Below are 22322 nucleotides of genomic sequence, written 5' to 3' on the forward strand. Positions count from 1 at the left end.
CTCCCTAGCAGTGTACACCCTGAGCCAGAGGCGGATCTATGCCAGTTTAGTGTACAAGCAGTAGAAGGAGAAACGGAACAACCATACATAAGTCAAGTGAATAACGGATAACATGTAGCCCGGCAATAAGTGGTCCGGAACAGGAACCACCCTAACAAGCAGGCAAAATGTAGAAACCAAACAATCGGGGTGGGAGCTGTGTCCCTCAATGAAAACTCAGAGAAAGAGATTTTTCGGTGAGTACACAAAAAATCCCTCTTGCTCTCTCGTTTCATTGGACACAGGACCGTGGGACATCCAAAAGCAGTCCCTGGGTGGGAACGAACTAACGCTGCACGAACAGACAGCTCCCTCTGAGAGAGTGTCTAGCACAGAATATATGCCCCCCCCCAGAGGTGTGTGACTGCCGCCTGCAAAACCTTTCTCCCCAGGCAAGCGTCCGCCGAAGCCTGGGTGTGCACCTGGTAAAACCTTGCAAAAGTATGCAGGCTAGACCACATGGTGGCTCTGCAGACCTGCGCGGCCGACACCTGATCGCCCAAGACGCTCCCACCGTGTGGGTGGAATGTACCTTCACTGCCTTTGGAGGGGATCTGTTCCTGATCCTGTAGGCCTCTGGTATGGTCGACCGGATCCATCTTGCAATCGTGGCCTTGGAAGCAGGCATACCTCTCTTGGATCCTCAAGACAAAACAATCACTGATCTTGGGGAGACCAGCCAGAGAAAACACTGCCGGCAGCCAACGAGGGCGCTCAATACAGTGAAATCCTAGGTGCATGGACCCCGTGGGCAGGCCACAGCGATCCGCGCACATATCAGCTGATTTCAACAGCTGACATGTGTGCCTGCAAGTTCCACCCGCAACTTTTAACCCCTTACAACTCGCTGTCAAAATCTGGCAGCGAGATGTATATGCGCGCGGCCATTACTTTTACTTATCACCGCCCCCACCGGAAGTCACGTGTGTGATCACGACTTCCGGGGTTGCCATGGTAGCACAGGGTCATGTGATGATGCATGTAGCTAACATTAGTTACTTTCTCTCAGTGACGGCATAGTGCCAGCACTGTGAGAGTAAAGCAGCATATCTGCAGTTCTCATCTCTGTAGCTGAGATCTACAGATATGGAAGTGCGATCAGATTGCTGATCCATGTAGCCCCCTAGGGGGATTAGTAAAAAAAAAGGTTAAAAAAAAACCTAAAAGTTCTTTTCACCCCCCTTTCGCCCCATTGAAAATTAAAGGGTTAAAAAAATATATATACACATATTTGGTATCGCCACGTTCAGAAATGCCCAATCTATCAAAATGTAAAATCAATTAATCTGATTGGTAAACGGCGTAGCGGCAAAAAAATTCCAAACGCCAAAATTACGTTTTTTTGGTCACCGCAAGTTTTGCGCAAAATGCAATAACAGGCAATCAAAACTTAGCATCTGCGCAAAAATAGTACCATTAGAAATGTCAGCTCGAGACGCAAAAAATAAGCCGTCACTTTGCCATAGATCTCGAAAAATGGGAACGCTACGGGTTTCGGAAAATGGCGCAAAACGTGCCTCACTTTGTTTGGACAAACGTGTGATTTTTTTTTTAACCCCTTAGATACAAGTAAACTTATACATGTTTGTTGTCTACAAACTCGCATCGACCACAGGCATCATACCCACACATCAGGTTTACCATATAGTGAACATGGTGAATAAAATATCCCAAAAACTATTGTGCGATCACACTTTTTTTGCAGTTATTCCACACTTGGATTTTTTTTGCTGTTTTCCAGTACACTATATGGTAAAACTGATGGTTTTATTTATAAAAGTACAACTCGTCCCACAAAAAACAAGTTCTCATATGGCAAGATTGACGGAAAAATAAAAAAGTTATGGCTCTCAGAAGAAGCGGAGCAAAAAACAAAAACGGAAACCGCCCGGGGGCTGAAGGGGTTAACCTACTCTTAAAATTATAGACTGTTTATGTCTTTGTCAGTGGGCAAACGTACAAAATCAGCAAGGGATCAAATAATTATTTCCTTCACTACATATGCTTATATCAGAAAGGACATTCTTGTCGGAACACTGCATGAAATGGCAGAAGTGATAAATGCAAATTAATTGCGTATGTAGTCACTTAAATCAATCAATAAAGATATAACGTGTAAATTGATATATTGATTTTGGTGCAGTAACGGAAGACTAAAGACAAGGAGCCTACCATTTAAGGCTACTTTCACACATCCGGTTTGAGCACTGCGGCTCAATCCGGCTGTGAAAACTATGCGAAAACACCGCATCCTTTGCATACGTTTTTACATGCGGCCCGTCCGGTTTTTTCCGGTTGCGGCATGCTACTGAGCATGCGCAGTGGAAAAAAAACGCATGCGGCGAGCGGATGCGTTTTTTTCCGCATCGCGCCGCATCCGGCCTCCATAGGTATGCATTGAAAAATGCGCCGCAGCGGACGGATGCGGCGCGATGCGGTGTTTTTTGCCGGAGCAAAAAACGTTGCAGGGAACGTTCGATCCGGCCGCGGCATCGGCTAAATCTGCCGCATGCGGCAAAAACCGGACCGAACGCAAGCCCCTGCGGCACAATACGGCACTAATGTAAGTCTATGCAAAAAAAACCGCAACCGGCGTTACAAAAGCCGGTTGCGGTTTTTCTGCAGAACGCCGTATTGTGCCGCAGAGCAAAAATCTGGATGTGTGAAAGTAGCCTAAGACTTTGTTCACATGTCCTGTAGTCATCCATTAGAATGGATCCGTTGGGAGACTGATTTCTGCTGGATCCATTTTAATTATTTTTTTATCATGGGACTCTATGGACAATGGATTGGATAACGGATTGCTATTTAGCCATCAGTTGTATTTGTAACGAATTTGTTGTTTTCTTAGCAGATTCATTATAAATGGACGATAAGTAGCCATCCATTAACGGATCCGTTCTCCATAGACTCCACATGTTAAAAATGGAGCCAGACGAGTTCCATTGTTTAACAACGGACAAAAGTTGTGTTTGCACAACTTTTTTGCAAATAGATCTCTAACTGATCTGTGATAACTGATGACTACTGGACATGTGAACCTAGCCTAATAATGACCAGGTTATGCTTTACAGGCAAGTAATTTAAAGGGAACCTGTCATGAATAGAATAATAGCGTTCTAAGGCTGTGCAGCCGCCACACTGAAAACCTGGCTATGGAGAGGAAATTACCATTTCCCCCCCCTCCCACTGGTTTCTGGCTTTCAGTCATAGAGGTGCAGTCCCACTTATTACAAAGTGAGCAGCGGCTGTAGGCACACCTCGGCACATTGATGCATTGCAAAGATGGTTGTCAGTGAACGTGTTGGGGTGTGCCTACAGCTGCTGCTCATTGCATACTGATCAGTGACTAAAGCCATGGCCACATACCTTTGACTGAAAGCGGGAGGCTTCCAGGAGGAATAGCGTTCATTTGCTTCCGGTAGAGGGGCTCTCAGTGCAGCGTCCGGGCAGCTTCAGAACGCTATTAACCTGCTGATTAAGTCCATATCTGCAGGGTAATAGAATTTGGAGACACAACAAGTTTCATTTAAAGCTGATCTGCTACCAGATTTCACAATCAAACTGCATGCATAAGGTGATCTCTTAGACCTGATGAGACTGGTTTACTTGCTTTGGAGATCCATGTGAGAATGGTGGTATAGTCCCAATAGGGCTAGACTCCTAAAATGTCAATTGTAATATTTGTCAAGAAAAGTTTCAAAAACATGTGACATGGACTTTTAAATAGGAGAAATGGAAAATAGCAGGTTTCTCTGCACTGCTGGCAAATCCCATGATGATCCACGCAATGGGAGTAATTCAATGTGGTTTATTGTCCATGCGTTTCAAAGTTCTACTGACTTCTTCATCAGGACAACCACATGGTACATATCCTCTTAAAGACATAAAAATTCAAACAATGGCACCAAGAGGGGAGGGTAATCACATGGGAGGTTAAGATTGAGCGAATGATCTTTATCCAATAAAGTTATAGAGCACTTGCTCAATCCTCACCTCCCATGTGATTAATCCTCTTTCCCCCTTCTGTTTGTGCCATTGTTTGAATTTTTATGTATTTAAAGCACCACTTCTGCATTTTTTTATTGCACCGATTCAGTGGTGCTTTAAATCTAAGTCCCCTGCCCTCCCTCTTATAGTCACCTGCCACCATCTTCATCCGTTTTAGGTGTCGCTCCGGTCTGTCTCCTGTGATATTTGACCTGCCGGCAACTCAATACATCTCTATGAGAGCCTCGTTCTGGCTCTCACAGACTTGCATTGGGAGATTGTGTCGTAAATTCTGAATTCCAGCCAGTCACAAGTTACGGGCACAAGATGGCGCCGCGGGACAGGAGCAGCACAGAAAAGTCATAAAGCCCTTGTAAGGTAAGTATATAACTGGGGGCTTGCATTTAAAGCGCCACTCCAACTCTGGTGAATAAAATGCCAAAAACACTGGAGTGGGGATTTAAATATAACACATGTAGGTTCTATGAATTATGTATGATGTGCTAGTTAATGCTAACCTAATGAGAAATAGTCCCAGATCCGATAGACTCGGTAATAGATGAAGAGCTTTAATAGCTTCTCCAGTGAAGAGAAGGTATCACCTATCTACAGGATGGCTAATAATTTATAGGACAGTAGGAATCCAACACTGAGAATCGGCAAATGGCGACGTTTTATCCCAATTATCGTTATTTACAATGGAGCAGCAGTGCACGTGCTCGACCACCGCCATTTATTCTCTATGGAGCACTGTGCTCAATATTATTTTTTTCCTGGCTGCACCATTAGAAATTAATGGATTGGTGATCAGGCATGTGCGCTGCTGCTCCATTGTAATGGTGACATAAGTGTCCCATTCTGCTGATTGGCTCAGACCCCTTTGGTTGGACCTCCTCTAATCTAGAACACTGTGACTGATAGAGGGAGAACATGCGCCTTTTCTAGAGTTGTGTGATGCAAGTTTAATTAGAATTGCAACATCTTTCTTTCTTTGGCATCTACCATTGGTCATTTAGAGATGATGACATACTGATGACTCAATTCATTAGTCATTTGGAGATGATGCAATATTGGTGAAGCAATCCATTAGTCAGTTGGATGGTGCAAAGCTGATTATGTATTCCTTACCTAGCGTTGTATCAAAGACTGTGAGAAATATGGATGCACCCCTGTATCATAAAAACTAGAGCCAATTTCAAAATTTAAGTATCATTTTCGTTTTCAGCACCCCAAAATTAGTTGGTTCCAACTGTTTTCATGTCTGAACCAATTTAGCTGTTGACTAGAATAATTTATCACCGAGTCTAGGAATAGTTGACAGGTTATCTTCACTGGACAAACCCTCTAATTACTGGAGTTGAATGGGATTAGATAAATCAGCAGAAGAGGGTCAAAATGTATCAATTCATCATTCAGAGATTGGCTAATGTGAAGTCATGGGATTAGGTATTAGTTATCACATGGAAAAGAGTACGTCCAGGCGATACATAGCCGCCCATCAGGAGAGAGCTTCCAGAGTTGTCATTGTGACAGATCGGGGATGATTTTTTTTATAATGTACGTGCGGCCTGAAAAATTAAATACACAAGTGGCATCACAACTGGAGTGCTGCCCTCCACTGGAAAATATCACCGCTGCATGAAAAGAGAGAGTGACTGGAGAGGACGTGCTCGACTATTTACAGTCAAAGGACGGACACAGCAGCATGGACCCAGAAAGAAGACCCCTCCCATAGACATGTTTGCCATCTTATGGGTACACCAAGAATATCTAGGGTAGAAAACTCATATTGAAAGTTTATTTTAGAACAGAGGGAAATTTAATAAAAAGGGTTCTTACCAATGTAATTCATCACTCTATTTCCATGATGCTCGTGCACATCATTCATAGACCCTGGCACCAAGCAGCCATCTGCACACTTTTAAGGTCTTTTTGTCAAGTCTCCTGATTACCCCAACCTTTATTCTAGCTGTACACAGATGTCTGTAATTCGATAAGTTGTCTTACTAACACTGTATTTTTTAAATAATACTTATCCACCAACAATGTATTTATTAGGCTAGTTTCACACATCTGGCTTTTTGACGGATTTAGTGCACTACAGTACAATGGCAGCGCGGTAACTTCCGGGTCACATGCTCCGGTCACATGACAGCATGTGACCATCGCTTGTCACGCTGCCATTGTACTGTATACACTGTACTGGCGTGCGCCGAATCCGGCAAATCGGCGAAAAGCCGGATGTGTGAAACTAGCCTTAATGAATCAAGGACTAGTCCGACAGGGTCTCTCTGCCCGCAGGCTTGTCCTGCCTTGGATCTTCTAATCACGCCCCCTGGGCAAGATTCACAGCCTGCAAACAATACTGACTATGGGTAACTATTATGCAATGCAGATGGTTAGTCACACCAAGGGGGTAAACATTAGAGGATCCGGTGCAGGACTAGTCCAAGGGAAGAGACGCCCATGGGATTATATCTGCTTCATTACCGTTGTGACAGTAGAGAATAAATGTACATTCTTCACGGATTGCAGCATTTAAGTCACATCAAAAACATTACAAAAATTGAGAACATTTGGGGGACCTAGTGTGTTTTCATTAAAGGCTTTGGAATACAAATGATTTTGTTTTGTGTTTTGCAGGTCCGAAGTGCCCACGGATCGTAAGAAACAGGTCAATAAAAAGCAAAAGAGCTCAAAGATTCTTGTTCGAAATGTTCCCTTCCAGGCTACTGTTAAAGAAATCCGAGAGCTCTTCAGGTGAGTAGTGCTTGCTGTACTGCTTCTTGTATTATTACGTCCCGTCCACCAGGGGGAGCTGTGGTACTGTGTTTCCGCAGTGTGAGCCGCGTTTACTGAGGAGCAGTGTATATATGGAGATTCATACATTAGTATGCAATGTGTACCCTTACCTACATCTTGTCATCTTTTCACACCCGATTCTGACTATCTGTGTATTGTGTTAGTACTCACTGCCTATCGTACCTATTGGGATTGAGTGACCTTGTGTCTCATTCATGTCACAATTTGGCATCACTGCAGTGTTCACGCTTGACTATCTTTGTTTTTCTGTGTGTCCTTGGTATGTACCGCAGACACATTGTGCAGGCTGACGACTATCTTTAAAAAATCTCAGGGGTTGATAGTATCTTTTGAGGTGTTCGGGGAGCTTTTGTAAGAAGAATGCAGAGAGATGTCTTGGTCAGTGATGCTTTCTTGTAAGAAAAACATTCCTGTGAGGATTTAATGTATCCTTCATTTGTTTTGTCTGTTTCTGTAACAGGATTATTGTCTGTAGAGGGAACCCTAGGTGAAGGAGACACTGACATGGAGGGAATAAAGCCTCGTCTTGTACATTCTCCACATGCCTCTCGTGCTGATTGTTGGGAATAGTTGAATGATGAATGGCATATAAGTGTGACAAACATAGGCGAAGATGTGGTGTTAGACCCCTCCATCATGGGTGTGCAGCAATAAGTAATAGAAGCTGTGTGGTACAAGTTGTCATTAGGATGCTGTATCAAACTAGGTTAATGTTGATTTTCATTGCTAACTTTCCTCCATGTTGAATGCAGCACATTTGGTGAACTGAAGACCGTTCGTCTGCCTAGGAAGATGGCTGGCACAGGAGCTCACAGGGGTTTTGGCTTTGTGGACTTTGTAACAAAACAAGATGCCAAGGTGAGAACAAGATGCTAGAAGGCACCCGCTACCTCCATTCTTCTATATGTGTGTTTGCCCTTGTGCCCACAGGGTGTTTTTTTTTTGGGGGGGGGGGGGGGGGGTGTTAGCATTTTTTTCTAGCATTTTTCCTTGCTTTTTTTAATCAATAAAAGCAAGGAAAAATCATCCCAGCAAAGTCTGAGAATCGGGACTTGCTGTGCCCACATTGCTTCTTTTTTCCATGCTTTTAATTGCTGGAAAAAAAGCAACATGTCAATTGTTTTAGCTTTTTTCTTTCTTCAGCGCTCTATTGGGAGACCCAGACGATTGGGGTATAGCTACTGCCCTCCGGAGGCCACACAAAGCACTACACTAAAAAGTGCAAGGCCCCTCCCCCTCTGGCTATACCCCCCCGTGGTATCACGGGTTCTCCAGTTTTAGCTTTGTGTGCGAAGGAGGTCAGACATCCACGCATAGCTCCACAGATTTTAGTCAGCAGTAGCTGCTGACTATTTCGGATGGAAGAAAAGAGGGCCCATATAGGGCCCCCAGCATGCTCCCTTCTCACCCCTGGATGGTGTTGTAAGGTTGAGGTACCTATTGCTCGTACGGAGGCTGGAGCCCACATGCTGTTTTCCTTCCACATCCCCCTGAGGGGCTCTGAGGAAGTGGGATCCTGCCGGCCTCAAAGCTCTGACGCCGGGCTCCATCCACAGACCCATTTGAACCTGCTGGATACGGAGCTGGAGTACCGTTCAGGGACATGGCCCTGCACCATTACAGGTACTCTGTGTCCCCGTACACACAGGCACAGCACACTCCAGACTTGCTGGGTGTGCTAGTGCGCCGGGGACAGTAAAGGGTTACAGTCACTGCAGCTTTGCTGAGTGACTTTGTGTTTTGGGAACTACCGCGCCGGACGCTCCGGGAGCGGCGGCGCGGCTGGGACTTGTAGTTCGCCGGGGACTGGGCGCCGACCGCGCTTTTACGGCGGCGGCGCTTATAACTCCAGTCCCCGGCTTCTGCGGCCTAGTGCCGCTTCGTTCCCGCCCCCTCCCTGTCACTTAGGGAAGGGGACAGGCGCTGAGCAATCAGCAGCGCCGAGGGCTGGAGCCTTTTTACATGCTCCAGCCCTCTCACTGCACACTGTCGGACGCCGGATTCCCGCTCTGCCTTGGGGGCACGCCCACGGCCCGCCCCTACTCACACGAGCTGGGGAAGAAGCCGGCAGCCATTACTGCAGAGCTCGGATCGGCACCAAGGCAGGACGGTGGCGATCATACACCCGCTTATAGGCGGGCGGTAAGAGGCACACATAGTGCTGACCACGATATAACTGCAGTGTATACATGTGTTGTTTTTAACTACATAGGTCGCTATATGCCCGCTTGGGGAGCGACACATCAGCAGCAGGGAAGCAGGTGTGCTAAGGCACAGGCTTTCTAGGCTGCTTGTTTTGCACGACTGAGGTGTTCATTTGTGTTTATGCTGATATGCTATACATTGCACTTTACAGTCGCTAGTCTTAGCTATATTCTTCTGGAATGGCTAGACTACAGCAGCAGAAAACCAAGGGTGCTGGGGCACAGGTTTTTTTCTATGCTGCTTGTATTGCATGGGCTGCAGTGTGCATTTGTACTTGTGCTTGTATGCTATACATAGCACTGTATGGTCACTCTTCTGGGCCATATTCCCCGAGATGACCAGTCTACAGCAGCAGAAGAGCAGAGGTGCCAGGGCACAGGCTTCTATGCTGCTTGTATTGCATGTGCTGCAGTGTTCATTTGTACTTGTGCTTGTATGCTATACATTGCACTGTAGGGTCACTCTTCTGGGCTATATTCCCCTAGATGACTAGTATACAGCAGCAGAAGAGCAGGGGTGCCAGGGCACAGGCTTCTATGCTGCTTGTATTGCTTGTGCTGCAGTGGTCATTTGTACTTTATGCCTGTATGCTATACATTGCAATGTACGGTCACCAATCTTGGCTATATACTTCTAGATAGCTAGTCGGCAGCGGCAAAAAAGCAACACAGATTTCAGTGCTGTTTTTACTACATGGGATGCTGTTCATGACACCGTCCCATTGTGTGCATGCTCCCCTGTAGCACGTCGTCTGCCGGGGTCTCTAGCACTTCGTCTGCCGGGGCTCTACTAGTTGTGGCCAAAGAAACCTCCTGTCAACCCTGTCCATGGACAGGGACGGAGTAGTCATAATATAGAGACTTGCACCCATGGGCAATCTACTTGACCAAAAGGCAGCTCTTCAGGGCTTTGATACTGACATCGCTCTCAATCCGGATACACCGGGTGGTAACGCCATACGGAATGATCCTATACCGTCCATCAATGGAAGGTTGGATCTTTCTCCCTCAGCTCCCCCAGTGGAGATAGGAGACGAACAGGAGAAGTTCCTTTTCAGTGTCTCACGCAGATATTGAGTATTTTTCTGGCCACGCTGACTTCAGAGAAGCAGTCCAGGAACACCACGCTTACCAGATAAGCGTCTTCTCCAAACGTTTTTAGGATACACGTTATCCCTTTTTTCCCCTGACGTGGTCAGCGCTGGACCCAGGGTCCAAAGGTGGATTCTCCAATCTCCAGGCTTGCATATAGAGCCATAGTTGCACTGGAGATGGGGCTTCACTTCAAGATGCCATTCACAGACAGATGGACTCTGGTTGAAATCTGTCTAGGAGGCTATCGGCGTGTCGGTTGCTCCGGCATCCACAGCCGTATTGGCAACCTAACCTTTTCTGCTGTTCTTGCGCAGCTGACCTTGAGCAGGGACATCTGTACCGCAGAGGCGTCCGTAACCCCGCAATGTCTGCACTGCGACTTACCCTGTTAATACTGTCCTAAAAGTACAGTCGAGGTTTCGGTCCTTCCCAAGCTCCGGCAGGTCCCAATTGTCCTCGTGCAAAAGGGCTACAAAACCTCAGACGGGCTCAGATTCCGGCCGGGCTCAATCTCGCCCAAGGAAGGCAGTCGGAGGAACCGCTACCAAGGCGGTCTCCTCAGGACTCTCAGCTCTCTCTCTCTCTCTCCGCATCCGCGGTTGATTGCAGACTCCCCCGCCTTTGGCGACATTTAGCTGCCACAGGTCACAGACCGGTGGGTGACGGACATTGTGCTCACGTGCACAGGACAGTGTTCTGTTCTCGTCCTCCGACTCCATTCTTCAGAACGGCCCCACCTCTCCACCGAGCAGATGCCCTGCTGCAGGCGGTGGACGCTCTAAGAGCAGAAGGAGTGGTGATCCCTGTCCCCCCTCAGGAACGAGGGCGAGGGTTTGTACTCCAATCTCTTTGTGGCTCCAAAAATGGACGGTTCCTTCCGTCCTGTTCTGGTTCTGAAACTGCTCAACGAGCATGCGAACGCCAGGCGGTTCCGGATGGGATCCCTCCGATCCGTCATTGCCTTAATGTCTCGAGGAGACTTCCTTGCCTCAACAGACATCAAAGATGCCTATCTCCACGTGCCAATTGCTACGGAGCACCAACGTTTTCTACGTTTTGTGATAGGAGACGAACATCTTCTGTTCGTAGCTCTGCCATTCAGTCTGGCGACAGCCCCACGGGTGGGCACCAAGGTCATGGCAGCAGTGGTAGCAGTCTTGCACTCTCACGGACACCCGGTGATTCCGTACTTGGACGATCTACTCGTCAAAGCAACCTCCCTCGAGGCATGCCAACGCAGCCTGAATGTTACGCTGGAGACTCTCCAGACTTTCGGGTGGATCATCAATTTGGCAAGGTCAAATCTGTCTCCGACTCAATCACTAACGTATCTCGGCATGGAGTTTCATACTCTATCAGCCATAGTGAAGCTTCCGCTGAACCAGCAGCGTTCACTGCAGACAGAGGTGCAGTCTCTCCTTCAAGGCCAGTCGCACCCCTTAAGGCGCCTCATGCACTTCCTAAGGAAGATGGTGGCAGCCATCGAGGCAGTTCTCTTTGCGCAGTTTCATCTGCGCCAACGGCAATGGGACATTCTCCGCCAATGGGATGGGCAGTCAACCTCCCTGGACGGGAAGTCTCCCTTTCCCTGACGGCCGAGGACTCTCTGCAATAGTGGCTTATTCCCACCTCATTGCCATAGCCCCCATCCTGGGCAGTGGTCACGACAGATACGAGTCTGTCAGGGTGGGGAGCAGTTTGTCTCCGCCACATGGCTCAGGGGACGTGGACTCAGCAGGAGTCCACCCTTCAGTTCGATGTGCTGGAAATCGGGGCAGGGTATCTTACCCTATTAGCTTTCCAAAAGTGGCTAGAAGGGAGCAGATCCGAATCCAGTCGGACATCTCCACAGCGGTGGCATACATCAACCACCAAGGAGGGACACGCAGTCAGCAGCCTTCCAGGAAGTCCGGCGAATCCTCATGTGGGTGGAGGACACAGCATCCACCATATCCGCAGTTCACATCCCGGGCGTAGAAAACTGGGAAGCAGACTTCCTCAGTCGCCAGGGCATGGACGCGGGGGAATGGTCCCTTCACCCGGACGTGTTTCAGGAAATCTGTTGCCGCTGGGGGGGGCCGGACGTCGACCTAATGGCGTCTCGGCACACCAACAAGGTCCCGGCATTTCTGGCACGATCGCGCGATCACAGAGCTCTGGCGGCAGACGCCTTAGTGCAAGATTGGTCGCAGTTCCGGCTCACATATGTGTTTCCACCTCTGGCACTCTTGCCCAGAGTACTGCGCAAAAATCAGATCCGATTGCAGCCGCGTCATACTCGTCGCACCAGACTGGCCGAGGAGATCGTGGTACCCGGATCTGTGGCATCTCACGGTCGGCCGACCGGGGTCACTACCAGCCGACCAGACTTACTGTCTCAAGGGCCGTTTTCTCCATCGGAATTCTGCGGCCCTGAACCTGACTGTGTGGCTTGTGTGTCCTGGATCCTAGCGTCTTCAGGATTATCTCAAGGGGTCGTTGCCACCATGAGACAGGCTAGGAAGCCCACGTCTGCTAAGATCTACCACAGAACGTGGAAGATTTTCTTAATCTGGTGCTCTACTCAGGGAGTGTCTCCCTGGCCATTTGCATTGCCTATCTTTCTTTCCTTCCTACAATAGGAGTTAGAAATGGGCTTGTCGCTAGACTCCCTCAAAGGGCAAGTCTCAGCACTATCCGTGTTTTTTCAGAAGCGTCTAGCACGTCTTTCTAAGGTGCGCACGTTCCCGCAGGGGGTTTGTCATATCGTACCCCCGTACAAGCGGCCGTTGGATCCATGGGATCTGAACAGGGTTCTAGTTGCTCGCCAGAAGCCGCCTTTCGAGCCTCTGAAGGAAGTTTCCTTTTCTCGCCTGTCACAGAAGGTGGCGTTTCTCGTTGCGATCACATCGCTTCGGCGAGTGTCTGAGCTGGCAGCTCTGTCATCCAAGGCTCCCTTCCTGGTGTTTCACCAGGACAAGGTAGTGCTGCGCATCATTCCGGAGTTTCTCCCTAAGGTAGTATCCTCGTTTCATCTTAATCAGGATATCTCCTTACCGTCCTTTTGCACTCATCCGGTTCACCGGTATGAGAATGATTTACGTTTGCTAGATCTGGTGAGTGCACTCAGAATCTACATTTCCCGCACGGCGCCCGTACGCCGTTCCGATGCCCTTGTCGCTGGTACGCGCAAGAGGTTGCAGGCTTCTAAAGCCACCCTGGCTCGATGGATCAAAGAACCAATTCTGGAAGCCTACCGTTTTGCAGGGCTTCCGGTTCTTTCAGGGCTGAAAGCCCATTCAACCAGAGCCGTGAGTGCGTCCTGGGCGCTACGACACCAGGCTTCGGCTCAACAGGTGTGCCAGGCAGCTACCTGGTCGAGTCTGCACACTTTCACCAAACATTATCAGGTGCATACCTATGCTTCGGCGGATGCCAGCTTAGGTAGAAGAGTCCTGCAGGCGGCAGTGACATCCCCGTAGGGGAGGGCTGTTTTGCAGCTCTAACATGAGGTATCTCTTTACCCACCCAGGGACAGCTTTTGTTGCCCAGAGTGTTACGCAAGATCAGGGCCGACTGCCGCCGCGTCATCCTCGTCGCTCCAGACTGGCCGAGGCGGTCGTGGTACCCGGATCTGTGGCATCTCACGGTCGGCCAACCGTGGGCACTACCAGACCGACCAGACTTGCTATCTCAAGGGCCGTTTTTCCATCTGAATTCTGCGGCCCTCAACCTGACTGTGTGGCCATTGAGTCCTGGATCCTAGCGTCTTCAGGGTTATCTCAAGACGTCATTGCCACTATGAGACAGGCTAGGAAACCAACGTCCGCCAAGATCTACCACAGGACGTGGAAAATTTTCCTGTCGTGGTGCTCTGCTCAGGGTTTTTCTCCCTGGCCTTTTGCCTTGCCCACTTTTCTGTCCTTCCTTCAATCTGGACTGGAAAAGGGTTTGTCGCTCGGCTCCCTTAAGGGACAAGTCTCAGCGCTCTCTGTGTTTTTCCAGAAGCGCCTAGCCAGACTTCCACAGGTACGCACGTTCCTGCAGGGGGTTTGTCACATCGTTCCTCCTTACAAGCGGCCGTTAGAACCCTGGGATCTGAACAGGGTGCTGCTGGTTCTTCAGAAACCACCATTCGAGCCAATGAGAGATATTTCTCTCTCACGCCTTTCGCAGAAAGTGGTTTTTCTAGTAGCAGTCACTTCACTTCGGAGAGTGTCTGAGCTAGCAGCGCTGTCATGCAAAGCCCCTTTCCTGGTTTTTCACCAGGACAAGGTGGTTCTGCGTCCGGTTCCGGAATTTCTCCCTAAGGTGGTATCCCCCTTTCATCTCAATCAGGATATCTCCTTACCTTCTTTTTGTCCTCATCCAGTTCACCAATGTGAAAAGGATTTGCACTTGTTAGATCTGGTGAGAGCACTCAGACTCTACATTTCTCGTACGGCGCCCCTGCGCCGCTCGGATGCACTCTTTGTCCTTGTCGCTGGCCAGCGTAAAGGGTCACAGGCTTCCAAATCAACCTTGGCTCGGTGGATCAAGGAGCCAATTCTCGAAGCCTACCGTTCGGCTGGGCTTCCGGTTCCCTCAGGGCTGAAGGCCCATTCTACCAGAGCCGTGGGCGCGTCCTGGGCTTTGAGGCACCAGGCTACGGCTCAGCAGGTGTGTCAGGCGGCTACCTGGTCGAGCCTGCACACTTTCACGAAACACTATCAGGTGCATACCTATGCTTCGGCGGATGCCAGCCTAGGTAGACGAGTCCTTCAGGCGGCGGTTGCCCACCTGTAGGAAGAGGCCGTTTTACGGCTCTCTTACGAGGTATTATTTTACCCACCCAGGGACTGCTTTTGGACGTCCCAATTGTCTGGGTCTCCCAATGGAGCGACAAAGAAGAAGGGAATTTTGTTTACTTACCGTAAATTCCTTTTCTTCTAGCTCCAATTGGGAGACCCAGCGCCCGCCCCTGTTTTTTTGTGTACACATGTTGTTCATGTTGAATGGTTTCAGTTCTCCGATATTCCTTCGGATTGAAGTTACTTTAAACCCGTTTATAATTCTTTTTCCTCCTTCTTGCTTTTGCACCAAAACTGAGGAGCCCGTGGGAGCACGGGGGGTGTATAGGCAGAAGGGGAGGGGCTTAACACTTTTAAGTGTAATACTTTGTGCGGCCTCCGGAGGCATAGCCTATACACCCAATTGTCTGGGTCTCCCAATTGGAGCTAGAAGAAAAGGAATTTACGGTAAGTAAACAAAATTCCCTTCTTTACTATGAACACCATAAGTATAACCATAACTGTTTACTATGAACACCAAAAGTATAAGTGTTTTACACTGTAGTGAGTGCCATCTATATAACTCTTTCTGCATTGATGGACTGTACCCAGTGGGGACAGTGATGACAATATTTGAACAGCACTGCAGATATCTGGACTAGCCTTGGGTCTCACATGTGCCTATGAAGCTATTGAGCTCTGGTTAGGAGATGTGATTCGCTGCTGATATCACTGTCTATACGTGGACTGGCCATGTCGGACGTTTGACTACCATGTGCAATGTTTTTCCCCCCCGCACATGATCTTCCTTGCACGTCTTGCCCAGGCCTGGCATCTTGGACTATTTATTCAGCAGCGTCTTTGCTGCTCAGTTTCTGCATCTTATCTCATTTTTTTTCTCCAGACATGGGGATCCTGTTTTCAATTCCCCACCCCCCTTAAATAGCTGTTTTCACACTGCCTGTTTCCCAATTAACAAGTGATGCATCTGTGTAAATAAACAGGCAGAGGGGGTGATGTTTAGATGCTGTTTATGATGAACAGGATCCTCCAATTACATCCTCATTTGTACCCGAGCATTCTCAGATCTGTTAATATTTGGCTCGCGCTGTGTCTCGACCCGGTCGTTACGTCTTGGTGGGCTGGTATAGCACAGCCTCCGGCAGGAGATACAAGCAAACACAACCTGTGACCCGAGAAACAAAGATTGCTTTTGGAGATGTACAATGTTATGGCTGCATGTCCTTGACCTATGTGACATTTTTGCATTGAAGAGACCTCGGTTTTCAACAAAAGCCTTTTTGTGTTACACTATACAGTATTCTTCTTCCGTTGCTGTACTGTAAGACTTATTCTGTTGCTTGAATTAATTTGTTTGGAGTCCAACTGGTTTGAAAACCCTTTATAGAGTCCATTATATGAGAGATTTTATATGATTTATGCTGTGCACTAATCTGCGTGTTTTATGGTGATTAATAATCTCACTCTTCATAATATAAATAGGACAATTTTAAAGGATTAATACAAGGAAAATTTTAGTTACGGCAAAAAAGTATTTAAAGAGGTTGTCCACTATTTTTACATTGACGGCCTGTCCTCAGGATAGGTTATCAATGTCTGATCGGCCGGGGTCTAACATCCCACACCCCCTCCGATTAGCTGGTTTTGGTGGCTGCAGTAGGCAGCCCAAAACAAAATGCTCAGTTCTGGAGCTGGCCTGTCTTCTGATTGCGACGGCCACTGGCTATTGAACATGCACCTCCCATTCCAATCAATAGGATTTACAGTACCTGGCTGCGACCGCTACCAAAGGACAGGGCAGCTCCAGAACTGAGTACTTTGGGTTGCCTACTGCCGCTGCTGGGACCAACAACAACTGATTGGTGGGGGTACCGGGTGGCTAACCTCGGCCGATCAGACATTGATGACCTATCCTAAGGACAGGCCATCAATGTAAAAATAGTGGACAATTTCTTTAAAAGCGACTTGTCACCAGATCAAAAGTGTGCAGTTTTTATTTTATTCCCACTACTTGCTTCAGTGTTAAGTTTTACTTATTTTCTCATTTTTATTTTTTTGTTTTGTTTATTTTTCTGTCTTATGCCATACGGTTCTATCGATATGGGCCTTTTTTTATTCCATGCTAATTTTAAGTCTTTACAAGGGGGCGTGGAACACAGGATTCTCTGGGCGGAGTGTCTTTGGGCTAATCTGCAGAATCACCTTTTAGTCACACCCCCTCGGTAAAGACCATAAAAACACACCAATAAAAAGGTCCATCTATTGAGCTATGTGGTGGATTTGAAGAGAAAAAACAAACCAGAATTAAGTGCAAGAACTGGGCGCTTTTGATCTCCTGAACTGTCACGACCCTTTAAACTGTAGCCATTTTTTTTTTCTCAGAGTATAAACTTAAAAAATAAATACCGGTAGCTAATATGACTTTTTATCTAAATCTACATGAACACACACCATATGGTATAATACATCAAAAGCCTATCAGGTTAGTGTTTTTGATTTTTCTCATTCTTAACCAGTTGATACAGCCAACATTATTATAGGAGTATTAAAGTCGTTTTTTTTATTGGGCAGTACAGGAGATCTCCATAGTCAGGACAAGTCCAAATAGATCATTGTACGAATGGCACACGGACAGAACCATATTCTACACCCGTGTCATTGCAGATTAATTTTTATGGTCTTTCATCAAGGGCACGCGTACCATTGAATATTTATTTTGTTATGGGCCAAAATATGCATGATCACGCACAAGGGATTTTAGCCACCTATTTATTTTTCAGTGACCATTTGCCAAATTTTAATTTGCTACAGATTAGTGAATATATGCTAAGATCTCCAGCCCTATGTTGGCTAAAGATGCAGACATTTGCCTCCTGTACAAGCAAAGTTATATACGCTGGAGGTTGGTAGTTATCATCCATAATAGTAAAACCCTCTGTTTTGTAAGACAACATTATGTCACAAAACTTCTTGTCCATACTTCAATGGATTCCACTAAACATCTGATGGTATCTTCTCATATCTGCCATCAAGACATAAACAGCAATCCTGTAAATCTTATAGATCTCAGGTGCGGAATCCATAGTTTGTGTTTTTATTTTTCCGTGCATCCAACAGATGCTTAAACAAAATGAGATCTGGAGAATTTGGAGCCATATCAACACCTTGAACACTGTCATGTTTTACAAACCAGTGTTTACAAGTGTGGCCGGTTGGCATAACAATTTCTACCACAATTAGGTTCTGCTGTTCTCAAGAAGGGGCGTACTTAGTTTCCAGCCCTTTCTGTAGGGATTATGTGTCAAAGAAATAACTAGAAATTAATCTAGTTAAATTGCTCAGATCCAGTTAAATTCACAGTTTTTCTTTTATTTAGAATGACCAATGTGTGAAAACTCCCAATTTTAATAGGATTTTATTTCTCTTACACTTGCTTTTACTAGTTTTGGAGCTTCGTAGAACATAAGCGAAAAATGATAGATTTAATCGGTTAACAAAATATTTTAGTGACTTGGATTGCATGTTGTAACACTCGCGGCTGGTGTAGAGGCAGCGAGCCGGAGTAGTGGACCCACTGGACCATAGGAAGGACCTGGGCTTACCCTTTAGTGGGAGGGGCTTAACTAAGCACCTACCGTGAGGTGGACGGCATGTACCACTCTCAGGGCAGTGACCGGGACTGTGACAGCTGACCCTCATGTATAGGTACAGGCAGGATGGCTGAGGCAGACAAGCAGGCGGGTACAGTCAGGTATGGTCGGCAGGGACAGATAAGTATGAGAAGACAAGTACAGGTGATGGACACAGAGATAGCAGGACAAGAAATAGGACAGAGGCATTTCCTGGAACTAGTGCATCGGCCCTTTAAGAGGAGGGTCGGTGCATTTGTGCACATACCAGGCACACTCCCAGGGAGCCTGTGTCGCGTGCACAGGTCTAGGGAGAGGAGAAGACAGCCGCACACGGGGACGACCAGGGGAGTGTGGGGGAGGACGCAACCCAACCGAGGCGATGAGTAAGTCGTTGTCCTTGCAAGGATGCCGGCGTTACACGTGTTAAAGCCACATCCAGACCTTCTATTGTACAAACACTCCCTGTCCTACTTTCTGAGGGCCTTTCCAATTACTCTTAAATACTAACCATCTTTTTAATTGGTATTGTGACTTTCACATATATATTAACTGTAGAGTTTTAATAAACTAGTTATTTTTATATAATATTGGATCTAAGGCAGAATCAAACTGTAGCCTCTGTGAAATACCCAAGGAGGACCTGACACATATTATGAACTTCCCACACTCTATTGACATGAGGTCTTGGATTTGATAACAGGAAGAACCAAGGCTGTCGTTCCAAGATTCATCAGGCTAGGATAGTTATAGCTTAAACTAGTTAGTTAATTCCACCCTCTTGTCTACAATTTATTAAAACGGTAAACTTAGTTCTTGGCTCAAATTAGCTTTTTGAAATAAAATTGGATGTGGTAACAAATCTGTATTTTTGCTTCTCTCTAATTAGCTTAGCCCCGATTGACTACTCCCACGTTGATCGCAGATTGTCTAATACAGTAGATGATTCATAAATGACACATACCTTCTGTATTCTTGCAGTGAAATAATATTTAATTGTTTTTTTATCCGTTTCTTAAAGGGTTTTTCCAGTTTTGGAAAACCACTGTCCCCCATCTACAGTTTGTTTAAAAAAAAAAAAACAACAAAAAAAACTGTCCTTTGCTAAATTTCCCTCCCTGAATCCAGCACTGAGTCTCCACCACTCCTCCCTTGGTAGGGCTGCAGCCAAGTACTGAGTTCAGTGACTCTGCCCGAGTTCATGCCCTAGCTGCTCAGAGCCATAGAGCTCACTGATTGATTACAATGCTGTCGACACCACCTTAGGACTGCAGAGAATAACAGACATCAAGAATAAGGGCAGAGATTCAGTGTTGGACCCAGGATGGGTGAGTAAAGCACAATATTTGTTTTTCTTTTTTGTTTTTAAACAAACTGCTACATGGTTTTGAAAACCCTATATAACGATGGCTTACTCTCACCTGTTTGAGCATGAGTTGCAGTGATTTGTATTTTGGTTATGTTTACTGTCATTGAATGAGAACATTTATTTATGGAACAAAATCCCAAGATATCCAGTCCTTCTGTCAGCTGAGAAGTGGGTATGATTGTACAACTTACATGCATCTCTATCTAAAATGTAAAAAAACCCCTGTTTTACACAATATCTGTCCCGATAACAATGTACTATATATTCCTAAATACATTAGAAATATGTATCTAGTGTATTGTGAATGTGTTACTTACTGACTTACTTACTGGTCACCATCTTCTCCCGTTTCTAGCGCCACTTCTGGTCCACACAGAAATCTATGTGCCAGATAATCTGAGTTGCAGTTATGGCAGTGGGACAAAGAGGATAGCAATTGGTATTAGTTTGAACATATTCACACTTCACTCAATACAGATTAAGATTATTGTGATGAGCAGACCCTTGGATATTCGAGTTCGCCGGGTACAGCTGAATTTTAGTTAAAAGATCAGTTCGGGACCCCAACTTGACCCTGGACCCTGAATCCCATAGTAGTCTATACGAACCCGAACTTTGGTGCTGTAAAATGGCTGTAAAATTGGCGTAAGAAAGGAAGGAAAATGGGGTAAAAGTAGGATAGTGGCCCTGCAAACAAATGTGGATAAGGTATAAATAATAAAAAACATTTGATGTGGGGTCCCACCTATTTTTGAAAACCAGCACGGGTAAAGCAGACAGCTGGGCGCTGCAGTCCATAATGTCTGCTCTACCTTAGTTGGTCATCAAAAATAGAGGGGACACTGCAGAATTTAAAAAAAATAAATAGAATTAAAAAACGGCATGGATTCCCCCCCTATGTTTGCTAACCAGCCAAGATAAAGCTAACAGCTGAGGTCTGGTATTATCAGGCTAGGAAGGCCCATGGTTATTGGGCCCTTCCAAGCATAAAAATAGCAGACCGCAGTCACCCTCGAAGTGGTGCATCCATTAGATTATTATTTTGTTCACAGGAATGTACAGGCATATTCTCCATGCAAGAAAGCACCTGAACTCGGACACAAACTTTTTTTTTTTTTTATAAAGTTTGGGTTTGCTCATCACTAATTAAGAATTTTTTCTCACACTGAATAAGGCTGGTATACTTACTTTGCAAATATTTCCAGAATGGCTGTATAATCCTTATAATAGTATGCTCATTCATGTGTCTAGCTCTTAGCTGTGTAGACCAAAAGTCGTTTTTTTAATGCAAGTCTTATGGGAGCCTCAATGTGAGTTACCAAAGACATGCTGATGTAGAATTTAGATTGTGAGCCCCATTAGGGACAGTGATGATCATGTCTGTAAAGCGCTGTGGAATTAATAGCGCTATATAAGTTAGTAAATAATATAAATGCATATATTATAAGTATAGTAAAGCCATTCTGACATGTTCTTTCAAAGTAAGTACACCAGCCTCATCAGGCATTAGAGATTTATTTAACAGTTTATACAGTTTGCAGAGTGAAATATGGTGATAGAATCACTTTGTGTCACATGATCCTTATTTATTTTCAGCCAAGTTTCATTATCTATTTTAACCCAAGATTAACAATAGCCCTGTACTGGAAACAAGGTGGCCATGAAATGGATATTCCCATTTTAAACATGTTTGACACCCCTGCCTACTGGGAAAATGGCTGCCATTTGATCATTCAATCCGGTAATTTTCCCCATTGAAGTCAATAGAGAGGTGGTATGTATCCTAATGAGGCTTGTGCTAATTAGAAAAATAGTGGAGCTATTGGGTATTTCCTTCCAGGTAATTTACTGCCTGTGGACTTGTGCATGATGTTTTGAGTCTTCATTAAAGCAGCACTCCATCATTTTTGGGGTTTTTTCAGCACTGGAGTGGTGCTTTAAATGTAAGCCTACTGACCCTATCATATACTCACCTTGTGGCAGCTTCACCTTTTATCTTCACCGCTCTATTCCCGCGCTGCGATCTTAGGACAGTAATTTCTGGCTCTACGGAAGACAGAAGTTATGTCACAAGCTACCAATGCATCTCTGAGAGCCAGAACAAGGCTCCCATACACTTGTATTGAGTTGTTACCTCCTTTGCGCTCCATGAAGCGCTGGAGCTGATGGCAGGTCAAAAATCACAGGAAACCAACCAGAGCAGTGGCGATAGCTAAAACCATCAGAAAGTGAGTATAACAGAGGGGTCAGGGGACGGCTCGGGGTTCATACCGGACACCTAGTGTTTGTGGCTCAAACACTGACTACTCATAGAAGTAAGAGTTCGGATGCTGAGTAAATTGACAAGCGTTTGGCATGGGGAAGATGCCTGGATGCTGCTTGGAACAAAGTAAAAAAAAAAAGG

At 46.2% G+C, this 22322-nt stretch overlaps 1 protein-coding gene across 2 annotated transcripts in view; it reads left to right on the forward strand.

The window, feature by feature from the left end:
• The window catches only part of RBM19 (RNA binding motif protein 19), a 146698-nt gene that overhangs the window by 114611 nt on the left and 9765 nt on the right, over positions 1–22322 (forward strand). For both annotated transcript variants that reach the window (XM_075320009.1, XM_075320010.1), the window contains 2 exons: positions 6673–6789; positions 7605–7710. In XM_075320009.1, coding sequence (XP_075176124.1) covers positions 6673–6789; positions 7605–7710 — 223 coding nt within the window. The remainder of the gene's footprint in view (positions 1–6672; positions 6790–7604; positions 7711–22322) is intronic.

This window comes from Anomaloglossus baeobatrachus, chromosome 1 (genome assembly GCF_048569485.1).
Source record: "Anomaloglossus baeobatrachus isolate aAnoBae1 chromosome 1, aAnoBae1.hap1, whole genome shotgun sequence".
Lineage (NCBI taxonomy): Eukaryota > Metazoa > Chordata > Amphibia > Anura > Aromobatidae > Anomaloglossus > Anomaloglossus baeobatrachus.